Source organism: Cheilinus undulatus, linkage group 3, assembly GCF_018320785.1.
Source record: "Cheilinus undulatus linkage group 3, ASM1832078v1, whole genome shotgun sequence".
NCBI classification, from domain to species: Eukaryota; Metazoa; Chordata; class Actinopteri; order Labriformes; family Labridae; genus Cheilinus; species Cheilinus undulatus.
The window spans coordinates 14349824-14368066 of NC_054867.1; the positions used below are offsets into that span (position 1 = coordinate 14349824).

General features: G+C 40.8%; 1 protein-coding gene across 5 annotated transcripts in view; it reads left to right on the forward strand.

The window, feature by feature from the left end:
- The window catches only part of iqsec1b (IQ motif and Sec7 domain ArfGEF 1b), a 356990-nt gene that overhangs the window by 294635 nt on the left and 44112 nt on the right, over positions 1-18243 (forward strand). The window contains exon 1 of one of the 5 annotated variants that reach the window (XM_041815658.1): positions 16184-16338. The exons of the other annotated variants lie outside the window; for them this stretch is intronic. Coding sequence (XP_041671592.1) covers positions 16274-16338 — 65 coding nt within the window. The 5' untranslated portion in view covers positions 16184-16273. Of the gene's footprint in view, positions 1-16183; positions 16339-18243 lie in introns of those variants that run through there. 5 annotated transcript variants of the gene reach the window in all.

Sequence of the window (18243 nt, forward strand, 5' to 3'; positions counted from 1 at the left end):
CATATCAGAAGGTCAAAAGCATATAAATGAATGTGTGTACGGAGGGTGGGTAGGGGGAAGAGGTCCTTACTCTGTGCTTTTCCTTTTATTAGTCTACACAGGTATCTTGTCCTTATAAATTTGGCTCATGCTTATAGGTGCCATTAAAAGATGTAAAAGCCATGCAGGTGTACAAAATACAAACGGCTCAATCTGCTAATGACAGCTTTGTGATGTGTAAAAACACCAAAACAGTATGAATAAAGGACCAAACTGGTTATAACTAAGCAATCTCAACCAAACTGTGATAACGAAAGCTCCTGTCTGCTCGGCGTCTATAGGCAGTACAACACAACAAATGCAGCTCTGGAAAACTGGTTCTATGAGCTATATGGAGGCAGACATTAAAATTTGATAAACATCAGTGCTTTATGCCTGGAAAGGTCATTGCAATAAAAGGATGGGAAAGGACAAACAAAATTGGCTCTTACAGGCCACTATTTTTAGCTGGTTATAAATCATGGCATTCAAGTTTAAAGTACCAAACATCAAAACAAAACAGAGCTACCACTGCACAAAATCAGCTTTTGAAATGGCTGCAGGCTGAAGATGGCTTTCAATTCCCTACATTATTTAGCATAATATGGAAAGGTGTCGGCTGAATCTATAATGAAAAGAAAACTGGGTAATTCTACTACAGCTGCTCACATTGCAGACCCACGATTCATTTGACTGTTTTATTATGGTCATGCATGGCAAACTCTATAAATAATCTAAAACCTTACAGAAACAGTAGCAGAGATCTCAGTGTTTAACTTTCTACAGCATAGAGGATGCATCGCCAAGGCAACCATTTATCTGACAGCATCCAACAGTTTCACTGTAGATTTAAGCCCATGCATTAGGAAGAAGGTCAACTTTTAAGGTGCCTGCCTCTGTTGTATCCATACGGAATAAAAATTATGGACAGCGGTACTTTGTAAGGGACTGCACTATGACCATAAACTGTACAAACACTGGTGTAATGAAATGGCAGCACTTACTGGTTTTTGGTTAAGTTTACTGGTAGTGGTTTTTATGCAGGTAAAGCTGTCTGAAACTAACTCAAGGCAAAAGCCAGCTTTAAGCCTCCTCCTGACAAATGGCTACTATATGCCTGCCTGTTAGTCTGAAACACCACTCATCAAACTCTGAGTAACCCTTATCCCTTATAAAATCAAAACAGATGAGCTAGAAAACATGGTTTTTAACAAGCATATAAACAGTTTTACTTCAGTTGTAAAAGTGGGCGATACTGAATGGGTGTGCATGTTATTTCTGTAGTTTTTACAGCTGTTTTCCCTCTACATCGGCTTCAATATTCAACACCAGAGGTGGCTGCTTGACTGGGACCAAAGGTTCTTACACTTTACTTTCAAACATTATTCATAAGTGTAATTGATATTAAGTAGGTACCTGAACATCAGACTGCTGTCATGCATTATTGAAATTTGCAAGGAAACAGATGAAGGAAGTCAGAGTTCACCCACAGCCAGGCCTGTCCTCAGAGTTGCCCTCCTCCCAGCTGTTATCCTGATGATGTCGATACACATGCACTGGATTAGTATCATTGTTGCGAGCATATTGGCTAACAGTAACTTCATTTTAGAGCTGAAAAGTGTGGGAAACTTTTAATGGGTCCAGATCCATCCCAATTGTAACCAATTTGTTGCCCTTATTTGCCACTTCTTTTTGTCGCTTAAAACCCATTTTTGCTGCTTTTTACAAAATGTTGCCAAGTGTGGACAACTTTAACTGCTTTCTGCTGCTTTTCACTCTTTTCCCAGCCTAATTTCGCCACTTTAAACCCATTTTTACTGCTTTTCACCAATTTTTCCTTCATTTTGCCACTTTCAACCTATTTTCCCACTTATTTTTTTCTAATTAAAAACCAAATTTTCTACTTTTCATCCATCTTCCTACCTCTTTTAAAGCCATTTTTGCTGCCTTCCACCCATTTTCCCACATCTTTTTGTCATTTTTACCCCATTTTTGCTGCATTTGATGTACTTTTCTACCTCTTTTGCCATTTTTCAGCCATTTTCTTTGTTTGCATCCATTTTCCTACCTGTTTTTTCCACTTTTTACTTTTTTCTTCTTTTTCTTCTCTCATTGCCCTACCTCATTTTTTCACTGTAAACTAATATTTGCTGGGGGTTTTTACCCATTTTCTCACATTTTTGTCACAGCAAGCCATTTGTTCTGCTTTGTTGCCATTTTAACCTGTTTTTGCAGCTTTTCACCCATGTTTGCAACCATGTTTTGCCACTTTAAAGTTGTCTCAGATTCTTCTACTTTATTTTCTTGCATCCTGATATTTGTGCACATCATGGTTTAGCTCTGGAGCCTGGCATTACTTTCCTAATCATTTATATCGGTGTGCCCATGCACATTCTTAAAAATTTTATATTTATATGTATCCTTGCCCCCAGCAATGAAGTAGAGTTTTTATCTGTGTGTCACATCATGGGTGTTCTCTAATGGCACAAAAACCCATCCTATTTGGGTTTTATTTGTCTCCTCTTCACCATTCTCCTCAGGGTTTTGTGTTTAGTCACCTCCTCATTCACACATAGCCAGTGTCCAGCCATTCTCCGACAGAGTCTGAGCACGCTCAGGCAGGCTGCTCCTGCTGGAATGGCAAAATGTTTATGAATACTAATGAAGCAGCAGCGCCCTGCATATACGTCACTGCCAGACTCTCATCAGTTTTCAGTACAAACTAAACATGTCAGGATCCGTCAGAGTCCCGTTCGGAGAAAAGACACGCCTCAGCCGTGTATGAAAAGAGCATTGAGCTGCTCTTTCAGTGTTATCTGATACTTAGCAGTCAATTGTTATATCGGTTTTGGTATAAAAAATTAATCTCCGTTGGTGGGACTCCCTAGACTGACTGATGATGCAGTGTCAGTCTGTATCTGTGGAGGACATCTGAAAAATGTTTCCTGTCGTGGACCGTCAGATAGCATCGGTGCAGCTCAGATTGTCTGCACAGCTTTCAGAGCTGACAATAACAAACTCTGAAGATAGAAACTGATGATAAAAGCTCAGCTGTGATGTAAAGCATACACAGAAAGTACAACCAAGCAGCACTTTAGGATTTATGCCTGGGCTTGACACTGATTGATTTTCTGTTGGTCAGAGGCACAGCTATACCTTATTTTCTCCTGTTCAGATATAATCTACCTAGATTTGCACATGAGAGGATATAATCTGCTTTATTACAATGTGGGTCTATAAAGTCCCTCCACCATGTCAGTTTTTATCCTATGATTGTATTGACATTACAGAATTATAGGGTGGAAAAAGGAGGGAACAAGGCTGTCTAACAGTCTCTGAAAAGTGGAATCTGTCCTTTTAAGCATCAGAAGACCCTTTAATGGTGTTCAAAACATTTGGAGTTTATTCTTTCAAGATTTATGTAACATTTGCATCAATATTATTACCTTTTTTTAATGGATGTCAAAAATTAGGGGCAGAAGTTCTTGAATTGTGTTGCACTGAATCATAGGTCATTGACAGGTGAGTTTTGCAGTGCAGTATTGTTGCACTTTTATGTGGTTTGGCTCATTTTTACATTGTATTTATATGTTATATGTTTTACAATTAGTTATATGTTTGTGGTGCTATTGTCCCAAAGAAGAAAAGGAAACGTATAACAAGACGAAACCAGAAGTCCATCTTTTTCCACCATATATGTATAAACAATGAAAAAGCATCAAATTTATGCTGTGTTGGGATTTCTGCTTTTGCAGTGGTGTTATGATGAGCAGCAAGCGAGGCAGCATGTTGTTCTTTGCATGAGATGAATGATTAACCCCAAAGAAGAAGGTGAGCCAAAATGAGACAGATTTGAGTATATTAATGATGTAAATATTATCTGTAAATCACTACGCTTCACTCTACTTCCTGCCTTTGGTTCACAAGTTGCTCCGCTTTACTTTCACAACACAAACAAACCACACCAGGGTTTGTTTGTAACAGAACCGTGACCCCATTTTTAAGCGGACCAGAGGTCACCTGTGTGTTTGGCTCCTTGAATGAGCTTTCACACCACTTCAAAGGAACCAGACTATCCGGGTAAACAAGCCAGAGTTTGTTTAGAGCAGACCAAAAGGCCCTACGGTGTGAAAGCAACCTTAATTACCTTGACGTTTATGATATTTGAAATGTTCATTTAATTTGAACTTCATTTCTTAATTTGTAATATCAGTGCCCAGCTTTGTCATTTGTGACATCAATTATTTTATGCATATACAGTAAATCGTAAACCCAGTCTATATATTCACATAGATGGGCTTCTTTCATACGGGGGAAGTGTCAAATGTAGTGATAACTGAAATAGGAATTTACTTTGTTAAGCTCTGTAACTTTGGATGTACACTTAACACTATGCAATTAAAAATGTGTTGCTTTAGTAACAAATAATTAATTCAGTTGTCTTTTAAAAGCATTGTTTCTGGATTTTTTATTTTTGTAGACCTCCCTTGAAATATTTTCTTATAGACATTTTATTGAGATCACTCGATTAGTCTTGTTTGATTTCTCTCCCTTTTGTCGAACCCTGTCTACCAAATTCTAGAGCCATTTTCACGTAGCAGTGTTTCCTACAGGTTTTAAGGGGACTGTGGTAAGGGGACTCTGAGCTCTCTATGGAGGGGTCAGGGGGTGTGCTCTGCAGGGCAAAAAGTAGCTGATTCTTGAAAGAATTCTGTATAATCAGCAGCACAGCTCATGTGTGCATACAGGATAACTGCTGGGCAAACCAACCACATATCAGCTTTACGAAAATATGTGATGCTGGTGGGGAAAATTAGACTATAATGGTAACGCCTAGACTATGGCAGGCCACCATAGAATGCAGGGTTTTAGAAATACCATGGTCCAAAAAACAGAGTCTGATAGAAAGATTTTAGGGTATGCATTCACCCAAAGTTGTTTAATTTCCCTGATCTAAATATGTGCAACTTTAGGATCATCACACAAGAGATTTTAGCGCTTATAAAAATCAGTCTGCAGACATCAGATCCGGCATTGAAGCAGGATATCTGTTTTCTGGTTCAAGGCATGTAGGATTTCCTTCAGCAACATGTTGGGGGTCTGTGGGTCCTCTCCAAGGAGTTTCAAAAGCTTTATTTCCTGTATTGTGGAGTATTTTTTCACCAGTTTTTCCTCAGAAGGAGTCAAGCTGATTGGACCGTTTGAGTCAAAATCTCTAGTTAATTGTTCCCCCATGATTAGAGCCAATAAGGTCAGACTACATGACCCTGAAATGGGCCCAGATCCTCTTCTAGGGTCTAGAATTCCCCTGAAATCTACCTGAGTTAGCTACCCACAAATGTACCTGATGGCATGAGACTGTCTCTGTTAAATGGAGGAGGGGGTCTCAGGAGGCAGCAAGGCATAACTTTACAAAGCTTTGATGGAAGTTTCTGCCTTTAATCACCATAATTTGGTAATTTGCGTATCTCTTCTAGGAAAACACAAAATTTATAAATTAAGTTTTTAAAATACATGCAAAAAGATTGTACCAGTCATTACACAGTGGTTTGTTTTGCATGGATAACAAAACAGAAACATCCCACTAGCCTGCAGTGAAGTTTCTTAACTATTTCTTGCTTTGTTCTCAGTCAGCACACCCAAACTCACACAGAAAATTAACTTCAATGCTTGCAAGAAAAATCTATAGTAATATCAGACTGAAAGACTCACCTGTTTGTGTTCAAACTGCTCATTCCTAGAACTTCAGGTTGTTTTCAGGTATTTTCCACGAATGCAAATAGGGCTTAGGGTGCACATTATCAGGGAAATAAGTCATACAACTCACTTAATTACACTAACTAGATTAAACCCTACAGAAACCCTGTACCCAAACAATCCTTTGGCAACACCTTGCATGGTTCTCTTGCCAACTTTGTGTTGAAACCTTGACCGACTTACCTCAGAGGCGTCTGAACAGTTTTGCTGTGTAATGGGAGACGAAAAGACTCAGGTGCTCTCATTTCTTTTTGTTTTTATCCTAATGATTTAAATTATCTGTCTGCATCTTTTTACTATCCAAACTTCTTGGTCTACTTTCTTTGCGAGATGTTGATTTAAATTTTTACACGTTCTTAGCTAATGCTCCTGCAATTGCAATTATATCATACTCCTAAAACAAGCCTCATTTGTAAGTCCTTTAAATCTGCCTGAGCCTTCATCAGGGGTTTCTCTCACACACAATGCTGCAGGGTAATGGTGTTGGTTTAGCCTATAGGCAGCTCAGGAAGAGGACGGAGGGTGAGTTAGAGCAGGAGGATTAGCAGAGATAAGCTAAATAACTGCTCTCTGTCAGAAGGTCTACCCCAGCTTAGCATAAACATTGTCCAGGTTTATTGCCATACGGTCATCAACACTACATCTCTAGTGCTTCCATCTGTGGGAATCTGACCCTGCAGCTTGTTGACTTAATGTACTGAGTATATTATAGATGATGCACAAATGCATCGATGCTTGCATGTGGATGGTATTTGTCTTTAAGTGTGCAGCATGAGCTATGTTTTCTCCACTGACCAGGACTAACATGCATGTGCACCGAGGCAGCCAAAGTGAGTTCAGTTAATCCTCCCTCTCCCGACTTTCTATCTCTCTCTCTCTCTCTCTCTGGTGGAGAGGCTTGAAGCTGAGAGGGCAGGGCCACCATCGCACTCTGAAGGCCACACGTGAGCGCGTTCTGAGCTCAGGGATTACGGGGTTGAAGTGAAGCCAAACAGCTTTACAGACACAGTCAGCCTTCTGGGCCAGGCCGAGCCATGCTCAGTTAGGGGCGTGGGGGATGCAGCTGGACTCAGGCCAGAGCGTGAGGGCAGTCCCTGCCTAGATCGCTGTTTTCATGTCCAAATGACTTTTCCCCAGTGTCAGTAAACAGGACATGACGCTAACATAAGAGATAATTATAAATGCGCTGACATGCTGGTGTGCCCACTTGTGAAAATATGCTGGAGGTTTGGTCCAAGTTTGGTAAGGCAATGGAAAACACAGTTAATGACTGCATGTTTTATTTAACATGTTTTTCATCAGCTTGGCTTTTTGGTACATTTTGTTCTATTGCATAATTAAGGTGAACTAACTGGCATTATTAAGAACTCATTGTTTAAGATCATTGCTATTTCCCCACTCCAGATGTTGCCTGGTTGTGTATGGTTCGTTTCCACCATGTAGTCTGGTTTGGTTCAGTACAGTTCGGCATGTTTTTTCAGTTAACCCTGATCTTGCTAGATGTCTTTCCAGTTTTGCTTGTTGTAGTGGGAAATCTGTCTCTTTTAAGAGATCTGGATCATTTGGTTCAGCTCAGTAATAATAATGACTTGGCCCAACTAGGGGCAAGAGTTGGAAATTAGCAATCGTTATAAACTCCACACAGCACATCTGCTTCATCTTCCGTAATGAAACTATGTTAAACTGCATCATCCCTATCAAATAAATTCAATTCAGTTCAACTGTCTCCCAAACAGCTCTTCATTTGGTACCTGTTTGGCTTTTAAGTGTTTATTAAACAACAAGTGAGGGGTCTGGCTGCAGTTCTTACATATCTGACTCTCACAAACCATTCATCTGAAACGCTGCATATCTAGTGTGCCATTATTTGCCAGAACAACATATTTCCAGATCTAGATGTTTTTTTGATCGATTTTTATGGGTGCAGGTGGCCTGGTAGTTTAAGGTGCTCCCCATGTACACAGTCGCCCGGGGTTTGAATCCGGCCTGTGGCACTTTCCCGCATGTCTCTCCCCAGCATTCTTATCCCTATTTCTGATTCTATTCACTGTCCTCCGCTATCAATAAAGGCATAAAAAGCCCAAAAATAAATCTTAAAAAAAAAAAAAAAATCATCTTTATTCATAAACAAAATCTGGCAGTAACAATCAAGAAATAAGCACATTGCAAACATCAGACTAAGCATTTTATAAATTTAAAAAAGAAGAAGGTCATAGGTCCAACTATGTATAGACCCGTTTTAGAAGTAGTTACATAAATGGTAGCTCACTTAGCCACATTCACTTTAGCTAAAGCTAACATAGCTAAGCTTACTATGTAATTAAGAGTACTATATAACAATGTAGCTACATTAGCTTAAGCAACATGAGCTTAAGCAAATGGAGTAGCAGCTTTGTAAGCTACATAAAGGATGTACCTATGTAGCTTACATAGCTACTGTATGAGCTTTACTTTAGCTACATTATCTAAGCAGCTCCGTTATCTGTAGCTAAGTTGCCTTTCGCAAACATAGCAAAAACATACTTAGCTACATAGATAACATGGTTACATAGTTTGCATAGATGCATTATGAGCCTAGCTTTAGCTCCTTCAGCTCCATGTTGCTTATGCTGTTTGCTTGGCTTCATTAATTAAACATTTTGCAATCAGATTTTGCAGGTCAGGCTGTTTTCTTTTGGTATCCCAACCCTTACCCTAACCTTAAGGGGAAGTTTTTATCTGATTTTATTTATTTATTTATTTATTTATTTTTAACATGATTCATGTCTACTCCAAGTAAATCGGTTAGCCTGTTGGAAAATCTGTAGTTTGTAAAGTGCAGGGATCATACCTATTGTATGTAGACATTTTCTTATGATAACTGCAGCATGCAGATCCATTTAGAGCTTGACTGTATCTTTTCTCTCTCCCGTTTGCATGTCATCGGGCTCACATGTCTACAAATCCATCTATATCCTTGGCCTTAGCATACAAAGACAGGATGCACACAATTGATGTTCTGGCATCCATGTTGTTGTTTTCTAGCAATGGTGTTTCTGTAGGGTTACCACTCGAAGGCTTAGCATTTCCTACATGACTTTAAAACCTTACAAGTTCCATCTGAAGGCTGCTTTTGTGTCATACTGTTCTATCAATACAAAGGACTTTTAAAGTGCCAAGAAAGACAGTGAAGAAGGAAAGCAACTGCTGTTCAGCATAGATGATATGGGAGAATATTTCATTATTGCTCCAAGACTTGCTTGACTCTGTCAGGACTTAAGAACACTCATCGGGGGGTTTGGAATAAAGAGTTGAATGTAAATGAGTTCAGTTTCTGATGCAAACTATACATACAGTATAACAGTGACCAGCAGCAAATCAAACACTTCAGAAATGACAAATATGATGATTGTCATTGCTCATCGGTCAGCTGGCTCACGTGGAACAGATTATCATGTGATTATGTAATATTTACATTATGATGATTGTCGTCAAGGATCTGACCTCATCACTTGCTGCCCACAATGAGTCACCAAGCTCTGCATAGCAGAGCATGTTGAGTAAAAGAAATAGCCAGGCGCCGCTGCAACAGGAAGCTTTTATCATAAATGGTGAAAATAAACAGCACTAAGGTACAAACAGCCCCATGTGAGGGGTTTTTCTGTTGACCAACTATTTAAAGGCAACCGCTACAATCTGTTAAGCTGAATCAGGTTGAATATTAAACATTTCTCCTGATGAATCACTGTTACAGAGCTACTGCAACCCTAACATTACAGCACATTTATCAGACCCCCTTTGTTAAATATCTCTCTCCCGTGTGCCTCTGTGTGGTGAATTTCATCAAGATCGTGTAGCGCTGTGCTCTTTGTGTTTCTAATCACCTGTGCTGCTGTTTTCAGCCGCAGACCGTAGCATCTGGGGAGGTGGACATGCAGACACATTTGTCTCCAGCCTCCCCACTCACACAGACGGGTCAATTTACTTACCAAGCCAAGCAGAAAATGCAGTGTCTGTCAATGACTATTTTTGTCCCTCCAGGATGAGAAGTAGTCTCATGCAATATGTTGAATGTATCTCTGCGGAGGGAGTGGCGCATCCCCTGAATGTGGGAGGAGGCGGTGAAGAGGATTTGAACCTGTAGATGGAAGCAGACGGATGTCTAGAAGAAGAATGGGGTCTTTAATGGTTGATAAAGTAAGACCAGAGCGGTGATAACTTTTGTCTGGCCTGCTGAGGAGCAACTGATGGAGGGATTATAAGAAGACGACAGATCCTGCTGCTTCCACTTTGGAGTCTCGACAGAGCAGGGCAGGTGTCTGTAACATGAGAGCCTAAAAGAGACGTCTGCTGTTGGGTTTTCTCGCTGCACTTGCCCAAGATATTCAGCTATTCTAGAAAGAACAGCTGTGTCATGAATCCCTCAGATGCTTTTAAGTGGGATTTGAAGGTGATAAAGTTGAGAGTGCATACAAATCAGTGGAGGGACATGAAAGCTGCAATAAAAGATGGCATGTCTAATTTGCAACACGAGACTCAAGGTTATTATGAGAGTGTACATATCTCAAGTCATTGTTTAATCTCTCATATTACAGCTGAGTCTTAATTCTTCAAGAGTCTTGAGGTCATTCTGCACATGCAACACAAAGTCATAGGAGAAACTTACAAAGACTGGTTGCACAGTGGAGGAAAAACTGTCTTAAGTTTAACACATCGATCTCTAGTTCACAGGAAATGTTATCTCAACACACCTTCAAGATTGAGCAAAGCACCCCATTGATTGGCTGGATTTCATGTCTGACATTGCAAAGCTTAATGTGCATTTTCCTAGTCGGAGATGACCTGACCAATCAGCATCATTTAAGGAAAAAGAGGCAGTTACTATAAGTGTGGTTTAGCCATGCTTAATGCCTGTAAACAATGGCGAATAGATTAAAATAGATGCATTAGTTTTATACCTGACATGCCAAATAGACTGTTTTATATTGCATGGATTTATTTCACATTCATCTAGAAACGCTGCTGTACAAAAGCATTCAGGAATAGCAGGATTTTTCAAGTTCTCTGAAATCGTAGGACGAACACTCTGTGGTCACATCCATTACAGGCCAATCAGAGCAACAAGACAAAACGAGGTAGCAGACATGTACAGCTCCAATGCTAACCTGAGCCATACAGACTATTGCTGTGATAGTGTTTTAACGGTGAAGCATGTCAGTGACAAAAACATCTCTGCTAGGAAAAGATTTCAGTGTGGCTCTTTGCTGTTGTTATGATAAAGAAATATGGTTCAGTCTGATCAAACTGCTGCTTTTCTACTGTTACATCCAAGCTAATAGCTACCATGCAGGTAGCCGATGTATACACTGGCTAACAGTAAAACTCACCTACCAGTAGTGATTGCTAACTCGTGCTGAAACAGGTTGGCAGAAGAGCAAAACATGTTTTCTGTCATGAAAAGCTTTCAGAGCTGTTCTCTGGTCTTTGTCTAATAAAGAAACTTGGTCCAGGTCCTATTAAAGTGCTGCTAGCTATATCTGAGCGCTGATTGGTCAGAGCAGTTTTTGGTTTAGCACAAACGTTATGGATTGGAGCTTGCCTGATGACAATCAGGCAAATCTGCTTGACAAGCAGAACTGGAAAACATTTATTTGATTAAAACAAAGTAAACAGGTTGGTTGGAGTCCCAGTCTTCCCCCACTCTCTTTCATTTTCTTTTCTACTTAGCGCCATCTACTTAGACGGGTAGGAACAAATTAACAAAACAAATAAATCTAACAAAATGTATTGTTATGGCCAAGTTTATGTAAATCTTTAAAATGGAAAAAAATAAATAGTAGAGACTTTCTTTTCTGGTTCTAAATACACCAATGATTTCCACGTAGGAATAAAAGTAGACTATAGCTCCAAACGGATAGAAGACTTAATAAATAAGAGAAGAGAAGGGGGGGGAAAGAATAAACAGAACAAATTAAAGTTATTAAGAAACACTTTGGATAAAAACAGTTTAAATCTATTGTGTCACCAACAGTTTGTTTCCACCAGGTATTCCAGTTTGTCCACTCAGTTTTTACAGATTTCTACAGTTGGAACAGTCTGGTATGGTAAATCCCTTGATCTTGCTTGCATTTCTGTATCTAGCCATGTCCTTACTTGGTAGGCGGGCTGTTAAATGGATGGCACTAACCATGCTAGCTTAGTAGTAGCTTGACATCATAGTAGCAATTTGTGTTCTTACTTCTTAGTATGGGGTTGCACAACGGCGCAGGGGTCAGTGCTGTTGCCCCACAGTAAGAGGGTTCCTGGTGCGCTCCTGGGTCAGGGCCTTTTGGGTGTAGTTTGCATGTTCTCCCCATGCATGTACTCCCACTTCTTCCCACCAAAGACATGCTCATTAGGTAAACTGGTGACTCTAAATCGGCAGTAGGTGTGAGTATAAGACTGCCTCTAAATGTCAGCCCAGTGACTGACTGGTGACCAGTCCAGGGTGTACCCCACTTCTCGCCCAATGACAGCAGGGATGGGCAACCATCAATGGGATAGGCGGTATAGAAAATAGATGGGTGGATAACTCTCAGTATGTAGCTCATCACTTAAAGTGATGATTCTTTTCCGTCTCTTGACAGAGGAAACACAATGTGGACCATTGCTGAACCCATTTGACTCCAACAGAGCCCAGTATATGTCTGACAAAAAGGTTGCCACTACTTTAGCCTGGCATTCACATTTTTTGTGTACCAGCCTGATGTAGTTACTTCCTGAAGTCTTGTCAATTCCTCAAGACACAAGCAAGCTGTTTCACCATGATTTCACTAAGCTTCACTAAATGAATTCATATTAAATCTGCACTATTTAGACTCAGACTTGAGCATTTAAACAGTTAATAACACTTCAAGAAAACTGAGGAAATAACTTCCTACATTTTTGACCATTTATGTTGAATGTACATTCAAGATTGGATGCTCACCATCGTCAGGGGAGGATTGGTTTGCTTTTCTGTAAGAATGTTTTTGTACCAAAATAGCAGACAGCGTGTAGGTTGCTATTATCTTAAAGTTGTTGATGTCTTTGTGTCTCTATAGCTTCCCCCTCATTTAGGTCTTTGTAGATTAATAAGCACATGTCATTATGGTAACTCTGCATTTTAACTGCATTAATCAGCGCTTTGAGCCCACATTTAGCAAGCTTATCTGAACAATGTTTTAGTTCCTCATCTCACATCCTCTGCTGTTAGCCTTTCAGACCAAATGGTTCCAATGCCAATGACATTCCTTAACCTCTTCAAATGCTCATTTTTAAATTTGTTTGCCAACATAAAGGGACAGTCACAGCTGTTAAAAACATCTATCACAGAGCTAATGTTTATTCAAAGTTACTGTTAGACATATGGCACAGATTCCGACTCCTGTGAGATAAAAATACATCCCTGCTCTCTTAACTATAGTTCAGTCTGGATCTTCACTGTCAAGATAGAGATGAGAGGGACAGAAATAGCCCAAGGTCTGATCAAAGGCAGCCGTCTCGGTCTCTCCCCCTCTGCATTCAGACACAAGCAGGGATGATAAGTGATGCAGTTTTACCTTTAGCACCATTATGGTTGCAATTAATGCTGAAGGGAAGCTACTTCATTATGTAGAGCAGGGCTGGGCTGAATGTCTAAATTAGTGTCTACACATGACAAGGCTGTGATGGGACTCTGTCAGGGATCAAGGTTTAGTTATTTAAGCTCCTGTTGTGTTTTTTTCTTTTTGGCCATATCTGTTTATTTGGCAGTAATTGTGAAGCAGAGGGGTTACAAATCTCTGCAGGGTATGCAAATGCCAGGCAGGGAGGAAGAAGGGGTCGAGATTGTTTAATCCTTCCAAAGGCTGTTTGAGATATCATGTTTACAAAGGTATGAACATGAAGCGAAATGACCTTGACCTTTGACTTACAGCACTCTCGTCTAATCAGCTGATCCTCAAGTGAGAGTGGACATAAGTGCAAGGTATGAAGAACTCCCCTTAAAACATTCTTTAGACATACACAGGAGGAGCATGTAGTCCAATGACCTTTACCTTTGACCTCCAGAATTGATTAAATTCATCATTTCAGCCAAAGTGGACATTTGTGCTAGTTTGGAAAAAAAGGTTAGAAGGATCTTTGAGATATCCCATTCTCAAAGATAGCTCAAAGGGACAGACAGGTGTATTTATGGAGAGACAGGCAACCCAAAAATAAAATGCCTTCATCTCTGGCTTTCCCCAGCACAGAGGCACAAAAAACAGTATGATAATAAGACTTCCTGGGCAATAAGAATAGTCAAATTTAATAAAGAGAGAGAATCAAGGATAGCTTGTATTGAAGGCCACTGAAAAGAGGCTGACATTCAGCTGTACTTGAACATGTCAAGTGATTGAGCAGATTTTATGTTGTTGGGAAAGTTGTTCAGTGACTTAGGAGCAGCTCAAATCCCTGGTATTCTTTAAATCTTCATTAACTTCATTATCTTCATCTTCATTATTCAAGGCTTTTATTACAGAAAGATAATTTTATAAGAATACCATGCGTCAACCTTTGGTCTATATTAATGAAACAGTTTAATTAATGTTGATTTTTGACCCTTTTTTGTGGGGATCATAGCTGGGAAGCACTGGTCTAACTTGGGTATGACAATGCAAGAGATTAGGCTTAGTTCCGGCAGACCATGGAGTCAAGTGCTACCATATAATTGAGATCAGCTGATCTCATGCAAGCCCTCATCAGCTGACAGCCAGCTGATTCTCTCTAACCTCACTTTTTGCTAATCACACTCCTACTGCCATAATCAAGTTGCTCTATTCTGGCTACGCTTTGCTGTTTCCTCTGCAACCTTCCTCCACCCCAGCTCCTCCTTTATTCTGCTTCTGACTTAATCAGTGTCATCCTGTTTTCACTGATGCCTGCTCTGCTCTGGGTTTGTTTCGCTGCTTCTCTTTCTGCCTCTCTTTAAAGCTGCTTATAAAGACAATACTTATAACTTCACGTCAAAGTGGTTCTGACTGAAATAAGATTTGATCATGCCAATCCACTGAAAACCTTTAAAACTACTAATAAAATCTTAATATCAGTCCTTAAATGGTCACAAAGCCAATCAAGCAAGGCTGAAATAGCTGCAGTCTTGTTATGTTTCCTTTTTTCCAAGTTGGAAGGTGTGCAGGTGAATCTTGCGCCAATTTCAAAGCCATATTGTTTGAGATAGAACTTTAGCTTGGCTTAAAATACTAGCTCTGTTCAATACCAAGATACACAGATAGCCAACTGTGGGAAGCGCAGGTCTAAGCACAGTCATGCAGTATGTTTGGTCTTCCCACTATAAAAGTCTCTGTTTGATTTTCATACTTTCCCCATAACATTCTCACAGGATGGTGCATCATTGTATTTGGAGAGATCATCTGACTTCCCTTTATCAGAATACGTTGTACGTTATCATTATCTTTCTGTTGCTTATTTCATGAAAGGCTTTCACCCCTTGCCTGAGCTCTGAAATTCCCTCTTCATTCATTCTTCTGTACACTGTATCAAGGATATTATACAAATATATGAGGGGTTTTTTCTAAAGTGCAATATGCACGAGAGATATGGTTTATCAGAGGTTGAAGTGCAGCATCATACATTTTGAAGGCCTTCCAGTCACAGCAGATATCTTTCCAAGCCAAAGCTATTATTTATGTTATCTCTGTACTTCACGCTGCATGGTTGCCTTGGTTTGATAACATCTTTGGTCCACTTGATGCACGCCCATTGTTTGGGTAATGATGTCATTATACGGAAATGGATAGGCCCCTCACTGCTCAGTCTGCAGGCTGAGGCCGGGGAATAGGAGTGGGGGAAATCACCCTAAACATCAGCGCAGAGATGGGAGGGGATGTGAGTCAAGCATTCCCTCTCAACATAGTTGTTTGTTTAAAGGATAGCTTTGTGGGGCGACTGGCCGGGCAGCTGTTGTTCATTCTGTATTGTGTGTGTAAAGCTGTGATAGTGATAGCATCATCTTAAGCGCTCTTTAAAGGTCTTTGATGAGTGGTTTTAGTAGGGTTTATATGTCTCATATGAAGCTGAAGGATTATGTGCAACATAACTGCAGCTGTACCTTCAGTTTTATTGTGGCTAAAGAAGTATATCCGGGGGTTTCCCAAGGCTTCTCCCTCGCCACCCGGATTCTGTTTCTATTTATAAAGCCGCTCTGATGCCACTAGAGCTTACTGAATCCCTTTCCGGTTCTACTTTTTACTTATTGCCCCTTGTTGTTTAAGACCCTCCTCATCCGTGGGGCACCAGTGCTCCCGCTGCCACACGACCCAGTTTCCTCTGGAGGAATTCCCTCCCTCTTCCTGCGAACGCCCCTCCTTGTAAGGCTCTGAGAGAAGGCCAGAACTCAAGATGTGTCCGGGAGTGAAGCTGTGCAGTCAGGATGTTGAGCTGTGCTGAGCTGATGGATAGGGAATCGGAGAGTAAATGTCGGCGGTAAAAGGTTAGGTTTAGGCGCACAGGAGGCAGCATGTGGTGTCTTCAGTGCACCTCGGACAGGACTCAGTCCTTACTGGAGCTGGAATCAGACAGCTGGTAAGACCAACTCTGAGCGTGCGTGTGCGTGGAAGTCGATCCTTCGTGTAATAGTTGCTGAACATGTACTTAGGCTCTTATTTGGCTCTGAGTTTGTCCCGTGATGAAGGTGGTACATTACACTAATGGCTGCTCTTGTATTCAGGGGCTGCTGTCAGACTCAAGAAGATCAATCAGGAGAGCATTTATTAAAGTCCAACAAAATTGCTGTTTCTGCTCATTGAATGAATTGCTTGTGATGCGGTGGACTTTGTGCCAGAGAAGAACTGCTGATGAGATTTGTAAGAGGAACACTTTGTGTAAATAAAGCGTGCTTCATTTGCAATGCAGCAAAGGTTTGTGCTTCATTAATGAGCCAGTAGCTGATTTTCCTGCTGCATGTCAAGCAAGTAAATGCAGCTGAGCCTTATTTTATCTCATCCATTTCCCTCTAACTCGTATCTAATCACCTTAAACCTATTTTATGAGTTACTCACTCGTGGAAAACATCAAAAAAGTCAGCGTGAATACACAGCCAAACACCAGTAGAGGCAGGTTGTGTATGTGAGTGGCAGGCTGGAGTAATTAATTCATCACTGCCGAGTGACACAGTGAGAAGAGACTCCACTTGGAGATGCCACTCAGCGACACAAAGAGAGTGCCGCGTGGAGAGGTGTTGAAAACAGAGCTGTCCTCTCATGACCTTCACCCTCCGCCAGATCCATCGCTCTACCTCCCACTTCAAACACATCATTAAAATTCTATCAGCCGGCAATTTATGCGCTGTCATGGGATGCAGCAGGCCGAGGTGAGGTTTTAAATGGAATACTGAAATCTAACTCAAGAGGGAAAGTAGTGCACACCTTTTTTCTGTGGGTGTAATCCTCAGTAAATGCTTCTGAACCTAGAGTTAGGGTTTTAAAACCACATCTGGCACCGTGGGCTGGTAGACTCAAAATGGCACAGAGAGGTCATTGTTTAAAATTTCAGGGAGCACTCCAACAGTTTTACACTTCAAAGATGATTCACTTGTCACTGGGGTACTACACAGACCGAGAGAGCAGTTGTACTTTTTTTCAGTGGCTTAAGAGGAGCTTTTTGAAGTCAGAGAAAATAGGTTGAGTGACATCGCTTCAGTGAAATAGGCTTGTTCTTGGAGGCAATTTCTTTTCTTTGAAAGCTTGTGTTACAAATGGTTATGTGGTTTAGTAAAGTGGACATTTAAAAGCCAAGGAGGCAGAAGATACACTATATGGACAAAAGCATTCAACCACACCTGGTAATTATTGCATTCAGGTGTTTCAATCAGACCCGTTGCCACATTTGTGATAAAAAAAATAGGCCGCGGGGCGCAGGTGGCCGAGTGGTTAAGGCGAGCCCCATGTACGCGGACGGCCCGGGTTCAAATCCAGCCTGAGGCCCTTTACCACATGTCTCTCCCCCACTCTCATCCCTGTTTCCGACTCTATCCCCTGTCCTCCTCTGTCAAATAAAGGCACAAAAATGCCCAAAATAAACCTTTAAAAAAAAAAAAAAATAGGTTGCTCTGGAGAGCTTAGTGATGGATGCCACCTATGCAGTAAGACAGTTTGTGAAATTGAATCCTTGCTGGATATTCCACAGTCAACTGTAAGTGAAATGATTAGAAAGTGGAAGCATTTAGGAACAACAGCCATGAAGGGGAAGATCTTGTACCAGGGTCAGCGACTGCTAAATCACCTGGTGCATAAAAGGGTCAATGCCCTGCCCTGCTGCTTCAAGCAGCTGCATGCCAGCCTCACATCACCAAGTTCAATGCCAAGCATCAGATGGAGTTGTGTAAAGCACGCAGACTGTGGAGAAGTTGAAACCTGTCCTGTGGAGTGATAAGTCACGCTTCACTGGCAGTCAGATGGTTGAGTCTGGGTTTAGCATTGTGCTAACTGT